Source organism: Macaca mulatta, chromosome 17, assembly GCF_049350105.2.
Source record: "Macaca mulatta isolate MMU2019108-1 chromosome 17, T2T-MMU8v2.0, whole genome shotgun sequence".
Classification (NCBI taxonomy): domain Eukaryota; kingdom Metazoa; phylum Chordata; class Mammalia; order Primates; family Cercopithecidae; genus Macaca; species Macaca mulatta.
The window spans coordinates 11,493,164-11,512,995 of NC_133422.1; the positions used below are offsets into that span (position 1 = coordinate 11,493,164).

General features: G+C 37.8%; 2 protein-coding genes across 6 annotated transcripts in view; one reads left to right on the plus strand and one right to left on the minus strand.

The window, feature by feature from the left end:
- LOC106994212 (uncharacterized) overlaps positions 1-19,832 on the minus strand; it is a 395,709-nt gene that overhangs the window by 262,457 nt on the left and 113,420 nt on the right. The window lies entirely within an intron of this gene.
- The window catches only part of RXFP2 (relaxin family peptide receptor 2), a gene marked incomplete at its 5' end in the record, with an annotated part of 70,676 nt that continues 66,690 nt past the window's right edge, over positions 15,847-19,832 (plus strand). The window contains 2 exon segments of the mRNA NM_001195757.1: positions 15,847-15,950; positions 15,953-16,025. Of these exon segments, the coding sequence (NP_001182686.1) occupies positions 15,933-15,950; positions 15,953-16,025 (91 nt within the window).

Sequence of the window (19,832 nt, forward strand, 5' to 3'; positions counted from 1 at the left end):
CTGGCCATCAGAGAAATGCAAATCAAAACCACAATGAGATACCATCTCACACCAGTTAGAATGGCGATCATTAAAAAGTCAGGAAACAACAGGTGCTGGAGAGGATGTGGAGAAATAGGAACGCTTTTACACTGTTGTTGGGATTGTAAACTAGTTCAACCATTATGGAAAACAGTATGGCGATTCCTCAAGGATCTAGAACTAGATGTACCATATGACCCAGCCATCCCATTACTGGGTATATACCCAAAGGATTATAAATTATGCTGCTATAAAGACACATGCACACGTATGTTTATTGCGGCACTATTCACAATAGCAAAGACTTGGAATCAACCCAAATGTCCATCAGTGACAGATTGGATTAAGAAAATGTGGCACATATACACCATGGAATACTATGCAGCCATCAAAAAGGATGAGTTTGGGTCCTTTGTAGGGACATGGATGCAGCTGGAAACCATCATTCTTAGCAAACTATCACAAGAACAGAAAACCAAACACCGCATGTTCTCACTCATAGGTGGGAACTGAACAATGAGATCACTTGGACTCAGGAAGGGGAACATCACACACCAGGGCCTATCATGGGGAGGGGGGAGGGGGGAGGGATTGCATTGGGAGTTATACCTGATGTAAATGACGAGTTGATGGGTGCAGCACACCAACATGGCACAAGTATACATATGTAACAAACCTGCACGTTATGCACATGTACCCTACAACTTAAAGTATAATAATAATAAATAAATTAAAAAAAAAAAAAGAATTCAGGATGAAATGATGAAGATACAGCCTTTGCATAAATATAATAGTAAAACAAACACACACAAATTATAATATTAAAAAAATCCTAGAGGCCAGATGTGGTGGCTTATGCCTGTAATCCCAGCACTTCAGGAGGCTGAGGTGGGCAGATCACTTGAGGTCAGGAGTTTGAAGCCAGCCTGGCCAACATGGTGAAACCCCATCTCTACTAAAAATACAAAAATTAGCCAGGTGCGGTGACACGTGCCTGTAATCTCAGCTACTAGGGAGGCTGAGGCAGGAGAATCGCTCAAACCCAGGAGGTGGAGGCTGCAGTGAGCCAAGACCGCACAACTGCATTCCAACCTGGGTGACAGAGCAAGACTCAGTCTCAAATAAAACAAACAAAATTCTAGAAAGCATTTCCCAAGGCCTGAAAGCTATGAAGGACATTTCACAGGTGGCAAGTGGACCACTGCAGTGTCTCTTCTCCCATTCCTTCGTAGCCACTCAGCCCTGCCTCTTAGTTAGGCATATTGCTCCCTACAATAAAAGACTCTGCCTCCCTTTCTCCTCTGGGCTATGCTGACATAGTGGAGCTACCAGGTCAGCCCTGGACACCCATCTTTCCTGAATTCTTTTACATGAATAAAATGGTGCATTTTTATTTTACATTGCTATTTGGGGGCTCATCCGGTGAACCTAAATCTAACTGATTCAACGGGCCAGTCACATGAGGGGAGAAGGCAGAAAGGGCCTAGCTTAAGAAATAAAAGGAGGCACACAGGGCCAGGAAGGAGAAGACGTCTGAGAGTACTGCACTCTTGTCATTGTAGTAAGGAACTTTCCTGCTCCTAGCAAAGGAAGATCTAAATTCTGCTTCAGAACCACTAAGCAGTGACTCCTCATTCTAGTAGAGCCACGGTAGAAAAGTAAAACTGTGGCCCAACAGCTTTGACTAGAAGACCAGGATATCAACCAGCATTTCAGTGGGGAATGAGGTAGCAGCAACAGCAAAGGTTCCCAAGAGAAAGTACCAGTGGTGTGTGTGTGTACGTTAACAGTCACACTAATGTGGCAGCAAAAATGTCACACTTACTTTATTTAGAAACAGACTTGACTTATTTTCAAGCTCCTGCTTGAGAAGATGGCAACAGTCTTGCCTATTGTAACATGCACCTGTATCCCTACTTCCTCATGTTCATGCCCTTGTGAAATCCTCTTTCTTTGAGTAGGGGGTAGGACCAGTGATTTGCTTATAATCAATAGAATATAAGTGTGTAGGTGTGTAGTAGGCTCTGTCATCTAGGTTGGTGTAAGTACACTCTGTGATGTTCATGCAGTGATGAAATTGCTGAACAACGCATTTCTCAGAACGTATCCCCACCAAAAAGAGACACCTGACTGTAGGCAGGAGGAAGTGCATAGGTTAAATGCAAACACTAAGCCATTTTATGTCAGGGACTTGAACATCTGTGGATTTTGTTTTCTACAGGGGGGATGCTGGAGCTGGTCCTCTGTGGATACTGAGGTACAACTGTAAGATTTCACCTTTTAGTTTTAGATCTCCAATCCATTGGGAGTTTATTTTTGTGTTTTGTGTGAGATATACATCTAATGTTACCTTTTTTCAAATTACTATTTCATCCTCCAGTCTCTTCTTTCTCTGTTCCATTTCCCATAAACTGCCTGATCAGTCTTACTAAAACAGTTGCCTCCATTCTTCTCTTACTCGGTGGCCACAAATGGCTTCTTGTCATTTGTTGCGTCAAATCCAAACAAAGGCTTCATGCCAAAAATTAAAGTTCTCCATGATATGCACCATCTAATATATTCAATTCCTTCTCCATAATCCTAAAATGCACCTGTTGCCCAGCCTTTCAGCTAGCCTTCAAAATGTCCTCTGAACTTTGGAATTTTGATAGTGCTGTTCTAACTTTTTCTTCCTGTCTACCTATAAGAGTGCTACAACTCCTTAAATCAATATATTTGAAGAAATAATTACTGTAATTTTATAAATGTGGTAAGAGCTGAACACCAACAGATCTAAGAAGCTCAACAAACTCCAGGCACAGGAAACATTTTTTAAAAACAATAAAGGACACATTATAATCAAAGTACTTAAAACCAATTGTGAAGAGAAAAATCTTAAAAAGAACTAGAAGTGGGTAAAGACCCATATTACAAACTAGAAATCAAAAATAAGAATAATCAAAGGCTTTTCATTGAAAATAAAGAAAGAAAACAGGGAAATATCATTTAAAGCAGTGATATTAAAAAAACAAAAACAAAAACAACTATCAGGCTTGGGTGAAAGACTGATATAGTCTATGAAAAACTTTTAGATGCTAAGAACAAAGCATAAGATCATTTAAACAGATGTATAAAACAATGTGACAAAATCCAACACCCATTCATGATTTAAAAAAACAACAAAAGCACAAAACTCTTAGGAAACTAAGAATGGAAGAAAACCTCCTCAATCTGATCAAGAGAATCTAGAAAAAAAATTTACATTATACTGAGTGGTAAAAGACTGCATGCTTCCCCCTAAGATCAGGAACAGTCAAGGATGTCCACTCTCATCACTTTTATTCAACATTTTACTGAAGGTTCCAACGTGTGAAAAAACACAGGAAAAAACATACAAAAGGCATACAAATTGGGAAATCAGCGTAACTGTCTTTATTGACAGATGGCATGATAATCTATGAAGAAAATTCTAAGTAGTTTACAAAAGAGCTACCAGAATTAGCAAGTAGGTTTAGCAAGATTTCTGTATATGAAGTCAATATGCAAAAACAATTGTATTTTATATACATGCCAGAAACAAAAAATTGCAAATGAACTTTTAAAAGATAGAGTCTTGCTTTCTTGCTGAGGCTGGAGTGCAGTGGCATGAACATGGCTCACTGCAGCCTCGAACTCCTGTGCTCAAGTGATCCTCCCACCTCAGCCTCCCAAGTAGCTAGGATTACAGGCATGCACCACTGCACCTGGCTAATTTTTTTTGTAGACACAGGGTCTCACCGTGTCACGCAGGCTGGTCTCAAACCCCTAGCCATCCTCCTGCCTCAGCCTCCCAAAGTCTTGGGATTTTGAAATGAAATTTTATTTTAAAAAGTATAATTTCCTATAACATCTAAAAGAATGAAGGATGATTTTAACCAAATATGTGCAAGATTTATACACTGCAAACTACTTTCATGGCTGAAACTTTCATGGCTGAAAGAAATTAAAGAGGACCTAAATGAATAGCCACTAATATCATGTTTATGAATCAGAAGATCCTATATTATTAAGAAGTAAATTCTCCTCAAATTTATTTCCAGATTCCACACAATTCCAATCACAATACCAGCAAATGTAGAAATTCACAAGCTCATCCTGTGGAAATGCAAAGGGCCTAGAATAGCATAAACAACTTTGAAAAAGAACAAAGTTGCGAATGTGTTTTGAAGACTTATTACAATGCTACAGTAGTTAAGACAGTGTGGTATTAGCAAAAGGATAGACTGTAACTCAATAGAATAGAATAGAAAGAACAGAAATAGACCCACAAATGTATGGCCAATTAATTTTTAGCAGAGTTTTCAGGGTAATTCAATAGGGAAATGATAATCTTTTTAACAGCTGTTGCTGGAGCAATTGGACAGCCATATGCAAGACATTGAACCTTGACTCTTTTCACATACCATAAACAAAAAAATAACTCAACATTTATTATGGACTGAAACGTAGGAACTTAAATTTGTGTAAGTGTAAACATAAAATTAGTGATTTTATTGTATATAAGCTATAATAACTTGTTTAAATAAATATTTTCTTTTTTTTTTTTTTTTTTTTGAGACAGAGTCTTGCTCTGTCGCCCAGGCTGGAGTGCAGTGGCCGGATCTCAGCTCACTGCAAACTCTGCCTCCCGGGTCTACGCCATTCTCCTGCCTCAGCCTCCCGAGTAGCTGGGACTATAGGCGCCCGCCACCTCACTCGGCTAGTTTTTTGTATTTTTTTGGTAGAGATGGGGTTTCACCGTGTTAGCCAGGCTGGTCTCGATCTCCTGACCTCGTGATCCGCCCGTCTCAGCCTCCCAAAGCCACTGCGCCCGGCCTTAAATAAATATTTTCAATAACTTGTTTAAATAAATATTTTCATTATTCTACAACACATATTTTGCTTATTTTGTTTATATTGAGTGCTAAAAGAATGAGTTAAAATTCTCTTCTCCTAGAAAGCTAGTTATTACTAAGACCCAGTTCAAATCATAGTCTCATCTAGCAACCACAGGATTTGTCCTAGGAAAGTCTTATAGATTAAAAATCTGTGTTTCCTAAGAAACACAGAACTGCATACAATGTTTCAGTTTTTCAGGAGAGTTCCCATATGCATCCACTATATCCACTAAAGGCTTCATATATCACTGAGCTTGACAACAACTATATAAGAATTATAATTCCAAACAGTTCTTTATATACTTACCTCATGAGATTTGTTTATGAAACACTTCAACAGCAAATATCTTAAGGTAAAAATGAACAACATAAAAACAAGAAACTGATAGAAGAACTCTGCTTTAGTAAAGCCAAACTGCTTGATAAATATTTCTTAAGCACCAAGCTCACATATATGCCACAGAAACCAATGATGATGTAAGCTTTGGCCCTCCTCAAAAGCCAGCAACCAAACCACTCCTGTAAAAACTGGTATTTATTACTGAACCACGGGCTGCTGTTCTTTTTTTTTTTTTTTTTTGAGACTGAGTCTGGCTCTGTCGCCCAGGCTGGAGTGCAGTGGCCGGATCTCAGCTCACTGCAAGCTCCGCCTCCCAGGTTTACGCCATTCTCCTGCCTCAGCCTCCGGAGTAGCTGGGACCACAGGCGCCCGCCACCTCGCCCGGCTAGTTTTTTGTATTTTTTAGTAGAGACAGGGTTTCACCGTGTTAGCCAGGATGGTCTCGATCTCCTGACCTTGTGATCCGCCCGTCTCAGCCTCCCAAAGTGCTGGGATTACAGGCTTGAGCCACCGTGCCCGGCTACACGGGCTGCTGTTCTGTTAATGATATCTGAATGTGATCCTGCCTGATACGGTTGTTGATACGTTGTATGACTTCCTAAGTAACTGGTTGTTAATCATGTCAAATAGAAAAATAACACTGCCAGGTGTGAGGTGAATAAAAACTGTAACTATTATTATCATGCTCTTGGAAGAGAAGCCTTCTCACTTTCTGATCTTCCCTAAGAAGAAAAGAAAATAATAGATACAGTTCTGGAATTCCCTGACCACTTCCATGGTGTTCTTCAAAGTATGGCTATGACATTTGGAAACCTCGCATTGTTTTAGTTTATATTTGTTTTTTAAATTTATTTTTATTTATTTATTTTTTTAGACAGGGTCTCACTCTGTTGCCCAGGCTGGAGGGCAGTGGCGCAATCTCGGCTCACTGCAACCTCCACCTCACGGGTTCAAGCAATTCGTGTGTCTCAGCCTCCCAAGTAGTTAGGATTACAGGCGTGCCACCAGGCCCAGCTAATTTGTGTGTGTGTGTGTGTGTGTGTGTGTATTTTTTAGGTAGAGTTGGAGTTTCACCATTTGGACAGGCTGGTCTTGAACTCCTGGCCTCAAGTAATCCAGGAGTTCCTTGAACTCCTGGCCTCAGCCTCCCAAAATGCTGGGACTAAAGGTGTGAGCCACCACACCCGGCCCTCAGTTTATTTTTCTTAACTGTTCTCTATTGTACATGTTCACCTTATAAGTGTTTGTCACTGATTGCTCTACTACATAGGTTCTTTCTCTCAGCACATCCGCTTTTCATATACTGTGTTGTTAGGCACACAGCAGTGAGGACGTGTCCTCCTGCCAGTCCAATCTTCCTAAGTCACATCATATTAGATGACATATATCTTTTATATCTATAATGTAATAATGAATAATATGTATGTTAAATATGGCTAAGTGAACATCATGGATATACTCAGAGATGTACAGAATAGAAGGAAGTAGGGCCAGGCGCGGTGGCTCAAGCCTGTAATCCCAGCACTTTGGGAGGCCGAGACGGGCAGATCACAAGGAGATCGAGACCATCCTGGCTAACACGGTGAAACCCCGTCTCTACTAAAAAATACAAAAAGCTAGCTGGGCGAGGTGGCAGGCACCTGTAGTCCCAGCTACTCGGGAGGCTGAGGCAGGAGAGTGGCGTAAACCTGGCAGGCAGAGCTTGCAGTGAGCTGAGATCTGGCCACTGCACTCCAGCCTGGGTGGCAGAGCGAGACTCCGTCTCAAAAAAAAAAAAAAGAATAGAAGGAAGTATCTGCAGCCTCAGGAGGCCCATGGAAAGCGAAGGAAGTTCAGATTCTAGACAGCTAGCTGTGCTCCGTGATGTGTATATATACATAGAAAAACTTCAGGCCACTGTTGGCACCAGCCAGTGAAATCATTTCTCTCTCCAGTACCTCAGCCCCTATCTCAGCTGCCTTCCTGAATCCCTTTGAGATCCCTTGGTCCTTGGTAGAGCCCAGGGGACTCCTAACATAAAGCCTTAGAGCAATGCATCTGCCTTGGAGGTGGCTTTGTGATTTAATAGAGAATCTCAGTCTTTCTCTGCCTGTGTGCTTGAAAAAGTCCAGTTATTTGACCTCATCAATTTCATTGAAATAAGCTACTCTATATCCCATGAAAATATACGAATATATTTCAACATTTTCAGAGTTCAGTGTTTTAATATTAGTTTCCCCGTTCATTTGTTAACTCTGTATGCCTTAAATACCCATTTTGAAATCCATAGTATTGTATTGAAGGATCCAGCTAATTTCAGAATACAATTATTGTATGACTTCCTAAGTAACTGGTTGTTAATAATCTCAAATGGAAAAATAACAGTGCTGGCTGTGAGGGGTGATTTTTCTTTTCCGCCTCTTTTCCTTGGGTTTACTCAACTGAAGCCTATGTATGCTAGTCACATAATAAATGCTCATTAGACAGTGATCTGATATTAACTGTATGTGGCCCTAGTACCTTCAGTGCCTTAGAACTGTAATGACTTTTAATGAATATCTCCTATTATGTAACATCTGAGTGGTTTTAAAAATTTAATTGCATTTCCCTTTAGCTTTTCAATCCCTTTAGTCTTAAAGTATTTTAGGGAAATATTTTGGCAAGTGAAACTCCTTGTTTCCCAGACTGCACCTCTTTCCTGCATTCTGACGTCTGTTTCCACCTGCTGGCTGGACATTGCTGTCTGGATGTTCCTCAGGTTTCTCAGGCTCAGCACACAGAAATACTCAACCTCATCCTGACCAAATGCTCCCCTTCGTAGGTCTGTTATTCAGTGGCTCAACCCAGAGACCTGAGAATCACCCAAGACTTCTCTTTCTCCCCCTTCCTCCCATGGCTCATCATCCCATCAATTCTTCCTCCAAAATACATCTCACATCTGTTTCCTCTCCTCATCCCCCTGCCATGCTGTTGGTTCGTGCCTTCTTACATGACTGCAGTATATCTTACAGGTCTTCCTGCCTTCAGGGTCTGTCCTCTCCAGCACACCCTCTCCATGGGGCATGCCAACCTTTTCTCCCCTCCTTGATTCAAGCTTTGCAACTACTCTCCCTTTCCCACCACGTGAAGTCTACATTTCTTCCCATGGCTTAAAAACCACTTCACATGCTCCCCCTCTTCTACTTGCATGCGATGTCCTCCCACAACCTCCTTCACTCCATCCAGCCTTCTACATATGCCACGCCCCCTCATACTTCATCTTAAATGTAAACTCCAAATTTCATGAACGAACACATCAATAAATGAAATAAAAATATGCATCCTGACTGTCCCAGGATTGCCCAAAGAGGAGCAGAGTTGACTCGGATATTCAGAGATTAATCTGTGTATTGAATAGTTGGGGCCTTGCTTTTGCTGATTAATTCTTTCATCTAAAATAAACTGTTTAGGGCATCCTGGGGAAGATGTTTTTATCCTGCTAAATCTTGGGAAAGGAGGAGGAAGTGGCTGGCAACTGAAGGCTGAAACACGTGCTACTGGTAATCGTAGCTGTTAACGTTGCACCTCTTTAGATACTTAAAGAATTCCCTGTCTTGGTTCCATTTTGTACACGTTTGAAAAATAATCTGCAGAAAAGAGCTGTGCTAGAAGGACTTCATAGCTCCCAAGAATTTAAAAAAAAAAAAAAAATCCACTTGATCAACTTAATTCCTTTTCCTTTATCTTCCCTCCCTCATTCTCCTTCTGTTCCACTCTCTTTTCTAAGCTGTTTCACTTTGCCATATATTGCTGGTAAAGAGTTGCAGGGTGGCCAGGCGTGGTGGCTCAAACCTGTAATCCCAGCACTTCGGGAGGCCGAAGTGGGCCCATCACGAGGTCACGAGATGGAGACCATCCTGGCTAACACGGTGAAACCCCGTCTCTACTAAAAAAAAAATACAAAAAAATTTAGCTGGGCGTGGTGGCAGGCGCCCGTAGTACCAGCTACTTGGGAGACTGAGGCAGGAGAATGGCATGAACCTGGGAGGCGGAGCTTGCAGTGAGCCCAGATTGTGCCACTGCACTCCAGCCTGGGCGACAGAGCGAGACTCTGTCTCAAAAAAAAAAAAAAAGAGTTGCAATCTTAACTTGTTTTCTCCTAAGTATTTGATTCAAAACTCCTGTATCTAAAGAAATACAGTTGGGGTCATTAATAAAGAAAATCTTTTTATCTGAAAAAAAATTCCCAAGAGTTAGCAGGATGAAAACTTTTCTGCATACTTCAGGCAGCTGTCAGAATGAGGGAAATGAGGTAATCGAGAAACGGAGCACAGATCAATGTTCACACTCGCGCAAAAGGCGAGATAGGAGGAGAGAGAGGAATGGTCGTTGTGGGTTTTAAGCTCAGATGAGGGCCCCTGTGGGCTCAGCCAGGTCTGTGTTTTATAATCCTATCAAATATAGAGCTGGCATAATGAATTCGAAATGAATTTAGATAAAAATGATTTGTGACTTTTCACTTTAAATCAAAGATCATTACCCAGCAATATATATGGTTGGCACTCTGTAAATAAAAATACATTTATTCAGGGTAAACTTAATACACAGACTTGGAAATTTAAACAGCCCCCAATAACGTTCTAATTTATTTTATGTTCCCTGAAGTTTTCAAATGAAGGCACTACAAGATTATGATACATATGCCTTAGAAAATAGCACCTGTTGACTAAATGCATATTGAGGTTCAGTCACATTACACAGAATTTCGGAAAGACAAAAGAATTTAATGTTCAGGAATTGTTTTGTGAATAATAAAAGGAATGCCAGCTCTGGAAGTAATCTTTGAATAATTCACTAAAAGAAAATTGGGAATAGTATATAATGTGGAACACATTCCAAAATAAGAAAAGCTCTGCAAAGAAAAATTAAATTTGTGTATTCATTTATGCAATATACACAGCACATGCCTCTAGGCCAATCACATCAGATTTAGTCTTGTAAAACTAAGGATTACACTGATGATTTCCAGATTTATCTGTCTGTTTGAGTTAAGTTTTATTGTGGCAAACACAGCAGCAACAATAAAGTCAAAGTCTCCAGTGGCTTACACAATAAACATGTATGTCTTGTCTATGGGTCTGTGGCTGTTGTGTGGCTCTTCTGGGCCTGGCTGAACTCTGGTTCAAGCATGGCCCATGTGACTCTCATTCTGGCTAAGGAATGGGGGAGTACAAACGACCATGCCATACCACAAAAGCACACTTAAAACCTCTGCTGGGCTCACGCCTGTAATCCCACCACTTTGGGAGACCGAGGTGGGTGGATCACGAGGTCAGGAGATTGAGACCATCCTGACTAGCACGGTGAAACCCCATCTCTACTAAAACAAACAAACAAACAAACAAAAAACAATTAGCTGGACGTGGTGACGGGCGCCTGTAGTCCCAGCTCCTCGGGAGGCTGAGGCAGGAGAAAGGCGTGAACCCAGGAGGCGGAGCTCGCAGTGAGCTGAGATGGCGCCACTGCACTCCAGCCTGGACGACAGCGCCAGACTCCCTCTCAAAAAAACAAACAAACAAGCCTCTGCTGGAAGGTGGCATATGTCACATCGAGTCACATTCAGTTGGTGAAAACAAGTCTCATGGCCAAGGCAAAAGTCAATGGAGCAGAGAAATATACACTACAGAGAGGCCCTGCCAAGGCACACGGCAAAATGTGGGGGCACACACTCTTATTACGGGGAGTGGAATAATTGGAAATAATCGAATATACCATAATATCTCTAATATGCATTTTGAGTATCCACCCAGTTTTTGGTCTAGCCCACAATCTTGGGTCACTGCAACCTCCGCCTCCCGGGTTCAAGTGATTCTCCTGCCTCAGCCTCCCCAGTAGCTGGGATTACAGGCACCCGAGGAGGCTCTCAGTTTCACACAGAAGCAAGAAGCTGTTTTACTTCCTTCTACCCTTCAGACTTACTTTGGCGTGTGTGCCTTGATACCACCGGGAGAATAGTTGACACTATTTCTTAATCTCTCAATCCATCAATCAAGAGAGACAGAGCTGAGGTTTCACCTAATGACCTTCGCAACTCAGATTGTTCCCCTCCCTGAAACGCTATCAAACTTTTGGTCTGCGTTTTTCATTTTGGTTCTTACCTAACTTCTTAGTATTCATATATCTTGCGCATGACTTTATTTTACATTCCCGTTAAAAGATCGTTTTGTGGGGTACACAATCTTTAGTTGTCAGTTATTTTTTCTCAGAACTGTGAGCATTACTACACTTCTGGCTTCCGTTGCTGTTGTTGACAAGTCTGCTAACATTCTAATTTTCCCTTTGTAGGTGATCTGTCTTTTCCTTCTGGTTTCTTTTATATTATACTATTTCAAAACTGAATGTGTAAATACAGATTCATTTTATTTGTCCTGCCTAGCAGAAGTTGTCCTTGCTATATCTATAAATTCTTGTATTTTATCAGTTCTAGAAAATTCTCGATAATTATCTCCTCAGATATTATCTCCTCTTCATTCTCACTGGTTTCTCCTGTGGGGACTATAATTAGCTGTGTGTTGAAATTTTTCCTGCTTTCCTCCTAGTCTCTTCTTTCATTTTTTTTTCCATTCCCTGTTTATCTATGCTGCCTTCTGGGAACTTTCTTCACTCCCTTATTTCCATTTACAACTTATTTTATCAACTATGTCTTGACAGCTCTTTACCGTATCCATTGAGTTTTAAAATTTTAGGAACATATTTTTCATTTCTGAAAATTCTCTTTGTTGCTTTTTGATGCTTTCTTATTCCTTATTTATTCTTGTAATTGCAGTCTTTAAATATTTTACATTCCATAACTGATCATCTCAATATTTGAAGTACGTAGGGTTCTAAATTTATTGCTTTGTTTCTGTCAACTTTTACCCATATATCCCTGGTTGATCTTTGATAATGAGCTCATATTTAGTTGATTTTAACCTGGATAAAATGTAGGGGTTTCAATTAAGGATATTTTTATTATGGAGCTTGCATTTCTTTTGCAATGGTGCTACAGGACACCGCCTTTCATAGTCTTTAGCCTGATCCTTCGAGGAAGCTCTGGCTTAGCTCTCAGATTTGGCCACTGACTCAAGGCCTAAAAGTTGTAGTGCTGCTATCTGCATTTTTTGCAAACCAATCTTGCCTTTTACATTTGTTTACTGTGCTCCATTGCCATTTCGGCATTTGGTTTTTATTTTTGTCATGTATTTTCCCTTTAGACTCGATTCCCCTCATTCTGAAGACTCCAGAAATGCAACAAAATTGTTTTATGCAGGAGCTATTACAGCATTTTCAAGCAAGAAGTCTTTTCAGTGTATCTAATCTACCATACTGCCAGTAGTGGATGTCTCAGGGTTATTTTTTACTCTGGGTTTGTGGCTATGCTCCTAATAGTTGAGCTTGCCAAGACTTGAAATTCCCAGACAAATGGAGCATGACTTAAATTATTTTAAACTTAGAACATCAAAATCAGAACACTTAAGCCCAGGCATGGTGGCTTATGCTTATAATCCCAACACTTTGGGAGGCTGAGGTGGGAGGATTGCTTGAGCCCAGGAGTTCAAGACCAGACTGGGTAACATAGGGAGACCCCATGTCTACAAAAAAAGAATACGAAAAATTAGTGGATGTTGTCACATACACCTGTGATCTCAGCTACTCAGGAGGTTGAGGTAGAAGGATTGTTTGGGCCTGGGAGGTTGAGGCTGCAGTGAGCAATGATAACACCACTGCACAAGACCCTGTCTAAAAAAAGAAAAAAAAAAGAAACCCTTAATTTAGACTTTCTTAATCAAAATGGACCCTGTGCCAGAACTGGTTTGCTCAACTGATGGACACACTATGTTGACTATGCTGATGAGATTAGGTGATTGCTAGGTTTGCTGTGCCCACAGGGTGCAAATAAATCTTACTGAATAATGACAATGCTATAATCTCACATATAAAGGCTAATATATAGTTATAATCACAAATACTTAGCTAGTATGGCCGAATTACTCAGATTTTACTATAACTTGATTTATGGTAAGGAGGCTATTCAAGGGAACATTGCCATTATTGGCCTGCTATCATGAGCCTGGGATTCGGATGTTTATTATTCTATAATTTATCTTTTTGAGGACAGATCTTACCTATTCATATAATTTGTTCTTTGAATATCAGTATGTCTGGTTTCCCCCAAAACAGAAAGTGATACTAACTGCTAATGGATCAGGTTTGGTGAATAAGAGGCTATATAAAGTGAAAAGGCTATAGAAGTGAGAAATGTTTACAAGGCTATACTCTCACTAAGCAGAGTAAGTGTTTAGTAAATATCTTAATTGAAAACATTAATTTGGAAAGATAATGAATTATGCCCTATATAAAAAACAATCACGCAATCATGAAAATGTGTTAAAATTAGGGTTTCTGACCATTTTTAAATAAATTATGCTCTTGATTTAAGAATTTTATATTTAACAATAGTTTCCAAGATGTATATAAAAATGACAGTAGAAGTTAAGAAAATGTCTGCGCCCTCCCCCCACCACATAGAACTAGGTAATTAATGCTTTCAGTAAATAAATGCCCTTGAATTAGCCAGAATTATATTGAATTGTTTTATACAGTAAATAATATATTCACATGAGCTTTTATAGTATTATTGCTAAAAGTAAGGGTCCTACCAACAGGAGACTGGGATGAAGGGATGAGCTGATTCAGGCAAGGATCAATAAAACACACTTGTGCAGATTCAAAGTTAATTATCCAGTGAGGATTCAGTTTGCACAAGTCTTTCGTCTCAGCTCTGCATGAAGCACTCTCTGGAGCCTCCTTACCAACTGTGGCTCTAAGAATAGAGTAAATTCATTCACTCTTATTTAAACACATATATTATATCCCTGTGTAAATGTCAATCATTTCAGTTTCAGTACAAAAGACTGTATATTCACACCAGAAAAGTCAAAGTTAAAACATACTAAATAAAATGGTATTTCAAAGCTTGCATATTCTACCTATAAAAACCAGTGAGCCAAAGATGTTCCTATTATTTATAATTATTGATTCCTGAATGTTTGTGTTAATATATTTCAAAGATTAACATTGAAAAGCCTCACAGAAATGAATAACAATACCATGAAGAAATCTAAACTAATTTCTTTGACATCTTGACATTTCTTATTTCTCCAAAAATTACATTTTCATAGAAAATATATTTGTACTTCAAATACACTTATGATGGACAAATTCATGGTATTTAATTGCATGGTATTTATTAAAAACTCATGCTCAAAATTTCAGTACCAGAAACTAGCATCCATCATCTCGACAGCAAAACACAAAACGTGAGAAAAACTAATCATTCCTTTAAGTGAAATAAGGTAATTTTTACCTAAAAAGGCCTCGAGGTTAGTGAGGGAAAAAAAGATGCTTGAAATGTAAGAAAAGATCTTGAAGTATTTCTTTTCATCTTTATTCTCTCTGTTGCTTTTTCTTTTGATTTGAAAGATCAGATGAGACCACATATAAATGTATCTGGGAGGTGTCTTCGGGAATTTAACTCACTTCTTAAAAAGAGAAAAGAACTAAATACATTATGTGATAAATACAGTATTTTTTATTGTAAATTCTGTTTGAATCCTTGTTCTTTCAAAGGCTACAATGAAAGAAAGAACAAGGAAAACCCCATATTTTATGATTTGTGATGACAATAGTCACCACAAGATAGTTTTTTCAGTGTTGTTGGCACACAGTTAACAACAATATATAAGAGAATCTGCATCGTTCAGTCACAAAATCTTCTCTCCAAATCAGAACTACAAACTGTATTCTAGATAGATATTTCCCTGTTAGTAAAATATAAACTCAGACATGGAAATTCTACATCTTTTTGGAGAAGTCTTAATGATTACACTGGGATCAACAGAATCCTACAACCAAAAGTCCCTTTTTATACTTTAACTTGTACTAACTATGCTGTTGAGAAAGCTGCTTTCAGGATGTAAGAACTAAATTATTAGTGTTTTCTAATAGGTGTGCAATACAGAGCTGGAAGGAAGAATAAAATTATTCACTTCAAGAAAAAGGAATATGATTATGGGGGAAGTATGTGAAGTGAAAATATTGTATGAATGTTTTACAGTAATTATTTAACACAACACCATATATTTAAATTATCTTGTTATACGTCATTTGAAAAAATGTAAGTACATTTGAATAGAAGTGGGTGTTCTTTGTGTATCTGTAAGTAAGCAGCTTGTTGACATTTGTTTATTGCATGAAAATATAATTGTAAAGAGTTTCATAGCCTATTCAGTGTAAGCCTATATCCTTCATATTTAAGAACTTCGATATATGTTTGGATTTAAATAACAGCAAATTGTTGTACATGCTTTGGAGGAAAAAAATTTTTAAGTGATTAAAAAATGTTTCTTATCGAATAATATCAAAGTCCTATTATACTTCCTTTTACACACCATAATGAATTAGTGATCAAGAACACAAGTGTAGATTTAAACTAAAAGAAACAAAAAAGAAAGAACAAAAAAGACAGCCTGCATAGTGACAAGAATCCGTCTCCCCTCATGCCAGTAAAGCTCTAGCTGTGAGCATGCTCAGAACATGGGAGGCACTGAAGTTACTACATCAGAACTCCTGCTGAGGTATGAGGAGGATACGTCTAATAACTCAATTGCTGTAAACCTATGATTATTTTTCTGCTTTTAAACATCTCTTCAGCCTCAGATTGATTACAATGTTCTTTCTACTTCATTTCATCGTTCTGATCAATGTCAAAGGTAAGGCTGCTACTTTCTCGCTTTAAATGAGTGCAATTCCCAAAGAATACATTTCTATGTAGTTCTATGGCAATTGTAAAAAATGTGTTAGGGTGTTTAAAAAAAAAAAGGACATCAAATTTGCCTTGTATTTGTCATTACCTTTCATTGCTTTTAGTCCCATACAGCCTAGTAATTTTTAGATGCAACAAATTTTTCATGGAAGCATGCCTTTGTATGTTATTAAAGCTGTAGATAAAGTACGTCAAAAAACAATGTTGACTATATCAATTAAAACGCAGAAAATATTTTTGGCATTTGTTTTAAAAAGTATGACAAATTAATAAACTAAAATTGTGTTTTGTGGAAATGCAACCTGTTGAAATATGTCCATAAAATTCATGTACTTGTTAGTAACTATCTTGCGTTAATGTAATTAAACTGGGAACTCCAAAGCCACAGGCAGATCTAAAAAACAGTATCCGTCTCTGAGAGTAAACCTCTCTAAAATAAAGTTATTAAATGTCTATAAAAGTGCATTTACTTAGATAATTTTCTTTTGCTTTTAATTTGTGGAAATTTTTATTTCAGTCAAACTCTTAATTTTCAGGTCAGCACCATTTTCATTGTAAAGCTCACCAAAAAATAAAACTTAAATCTTCACTTGCTTTTAAAGAAAAAGATTCGTTGTCAGCCTATACATTCATAAACAACCTATTAATCATACCCAAGGTTTGCTGAGGTTTATTATTCAAAAATGTTTATATTTTAATTCATATTTTTTCTTAAAGAATTTTGATAAACCTCTGAGAATAAAGGTTAAAATTTGAAATTGTTTTTATTTTCTGAAAAATTCATTTTAGGTTTTTTAAATATTCAGTTTTATTAAGTGAATTCCAAGTGAATATTTTAAATCTTGAAACAAAGTGCAACATTTAGGAGAAATTATTTTAAAATTTCTAACAAACAAAAGATTTTTAAAAGATTTAAAATATCTAAATTTTATTTTGAATTTAAAAGAACACTAAAACTTTACTTCAAATATTTAAAATACATATCTCCATACACCTAGCATGACTTTTATTTTATATTTTAATATCTCTTACATGAAAAACTTAGTATTAACTAAGAAGAAACAATATATGAACTCACCTGGCATGCAATACAGTTGTAGCAAGCAGTCTATTGCTTTATTTAAGGTCCTATTTAAGGTCCTACTTCAGAAGTTCATGTTCTATCCACATTTGAATATTCAATTTTATACGATTTTAAGAATATATAGCTACAAAGTAGTTTCTTGGATTTAAGACAAGTCATAGAGATCATCTGTGCCCTTTAAAAAAATATTTAATTTACAGGACTGTAACCATAGTTTAACCAATTTTACTATATTTTTGCTTTTACACATGATAATACATTTAATTGATTTTGCTTAAACCGTTTATGAGATGAAAAACATCTACTACTAAAATAACATTTTGTGATTTACCATAATGTAAAGTCACCCTTTCAACTAAAAACAAAAATTCAATTAATAATTGTCGTTTGATTTTATTTCTAAGTAAAAGCCGTATTTCAAACTCCTAGTACCAACCTAACAAATATTTGTTGATTAATTATAATCTCTGGGAATTTTTATTTTCGAATTTTGTATTACTGTTGACTACTAATTTAAACATTTATGTTTAAAATGATTTCTTTTCAAAGCAAGACACATTAATCAATGCTTTGACATTTTATTTCTACTTATACAAATAATAGGATTTGCTCTATAATTAGTAAAACTTTTTTCTTTTTCACAATAAAATTGTGGACAATTAAAATGGTAAGGCTTTTCATAGTAACCAAAGAAAGTTCATTTAGAATTGCCTAAAAGTAAGGGTTGTCTTTTTAATGTAAATAATATTTGTGATAGACCCTTAGACCAGATCTAAACAAAACAGAAAACTAGAAATGATGTGATCATCTGCTCTCCTCTGACCATCATCACTCTGGAGTGCCTAAGGAATGAGTGACTGACTGCCTTAAGCTACAGGCACTAATAGACAACTACGCATAACGTATCTTATTATTATTATATGTATTTTATCATTAATTTATTCACTGTGTATCTTTGTTAACCAGCTTCAAACTACTTTTTAAAAAACATTTCTTAATGGACAAATTAAGAACCATATTACAAATAAAAAACATGGGCTTATGTAGGAAATTAAAAGCATGAAGTATTAAGGCTGCTACTGGGTAACTACCAATTATGTTTTGTGGAATTTCAACCTGTTGAAATATGTCCATAAAATTCAAGTAATTGTTACTAACTATCTCGCATTAACATAATTAAACTGGGAACTACAAAGCCACAGGCAGATCTAAAAACAATATCTGTCTCTAAGAGTAAACCTGTCTAAAATAAAGTTATTAAAAATAACTTTAAACTTTTAAAAAACATTTCTTAATGGCCAAATTAGGAACCATATTACAAATCAAAAACATGGGCTTATGTAGGAAATTAAAAGCATGAAGTATTGAGGCTGCTACTTGGTAACTACCAATTGCTACTTACTCAAATAATTTGCTTAACCTCCAAAACAGGTTATCCAAAATTGGGCCTGAACAGTATTTTGAGGGGAGCAGTGTTTGACTGCCCCCTAGTGGCCAAGCTCAAGGCACGCCTGGCATGGTCCTTTCTTAGGGATGTCAGTTTCACTTGGCCACTCTGACTTGAGAAAAGGTTTTCCATCTGAATTTTAATTTCACACCTTTATATTCATGCTGTGGACAGTTGTGAAAATCAAGTATATTTCAGGCCAGTCATCCCAAAGACTGACCTGCTTGCGGGCTGAATGAAGTCCACTGTGAGGGAGAAGGAAAAAGATTGGGAACATGGGAGTTAAAACCTTTAGAGACGTGTTATCCCAGAAGATGCCAGCTAAATACATCTCACAACAGATGCTTACTTGTGTGCTCATCTTACTGTGAATAAATATGACCAGATGTAATCAAAGAGTTTTAAGGCCTCTCACTGGAAGTGACAAAATTGCCTGCCATGTGAATTTTAGAGGCAAAATTGGGATGCTGCTTTCTAATAGGTTGATATTGAAAAATGGCACATTTTCTGGCCAGGCACAGTGGCTCAAGCCTGTAATCCCAGCACTTTGGGAGGCCAAGACGGGCGGATCACGAGGTCAGGAGATCGAGACCATCCTGGTTAACACGGTGAAACCCCATCTCTACTAAAAAACAGCCAGGCGAGGTGGCGGGCGCCTGTAGTCCCAGCTACTCAGGAAGCTGAGGCAGGAGAATGGCATGAACCCAGGAGGCGGAGCTTGCAGTGAGCTGAGATTGGCCACAGCACTCCAGCCTGGGCGACAGAGCGAGACTCCGTCTCAAAAAAAAAAAAAAAAAGAAAAAGAAAAATGGCACATTTTAATTCCGGAATATAGTAACCCAAATAAAATTCAATTAACAAAGAATGGTTTTGTATAAATAGTTATGCAACAAAAACTGCACCTAATTTTTAGGAGTACATATCTATTTAAGAGCCCAGAATGGCTTGGTTTACTTATTTGGTCAACATATAACTCAACATTCTTTGGGTAAAATGAGTGTGCTTGTTTCACATGTGAAGTAGTAGTGGAATTAGAGGCCTAATTATCTACAAACAAAAAATAAGCTTCTCATATGCTTTACTCACCTGTACTTCCAGGTGTTTTGTATGTATTTTTAAAAATTAAGTTTGCAATGAAGGTCAATGTTGCTATCAGAAAAGTGCCCTGAAGCCAAAATAAAACAGCTGATTCAACAGTCATGTGATAAACAGACTTCTGAGTG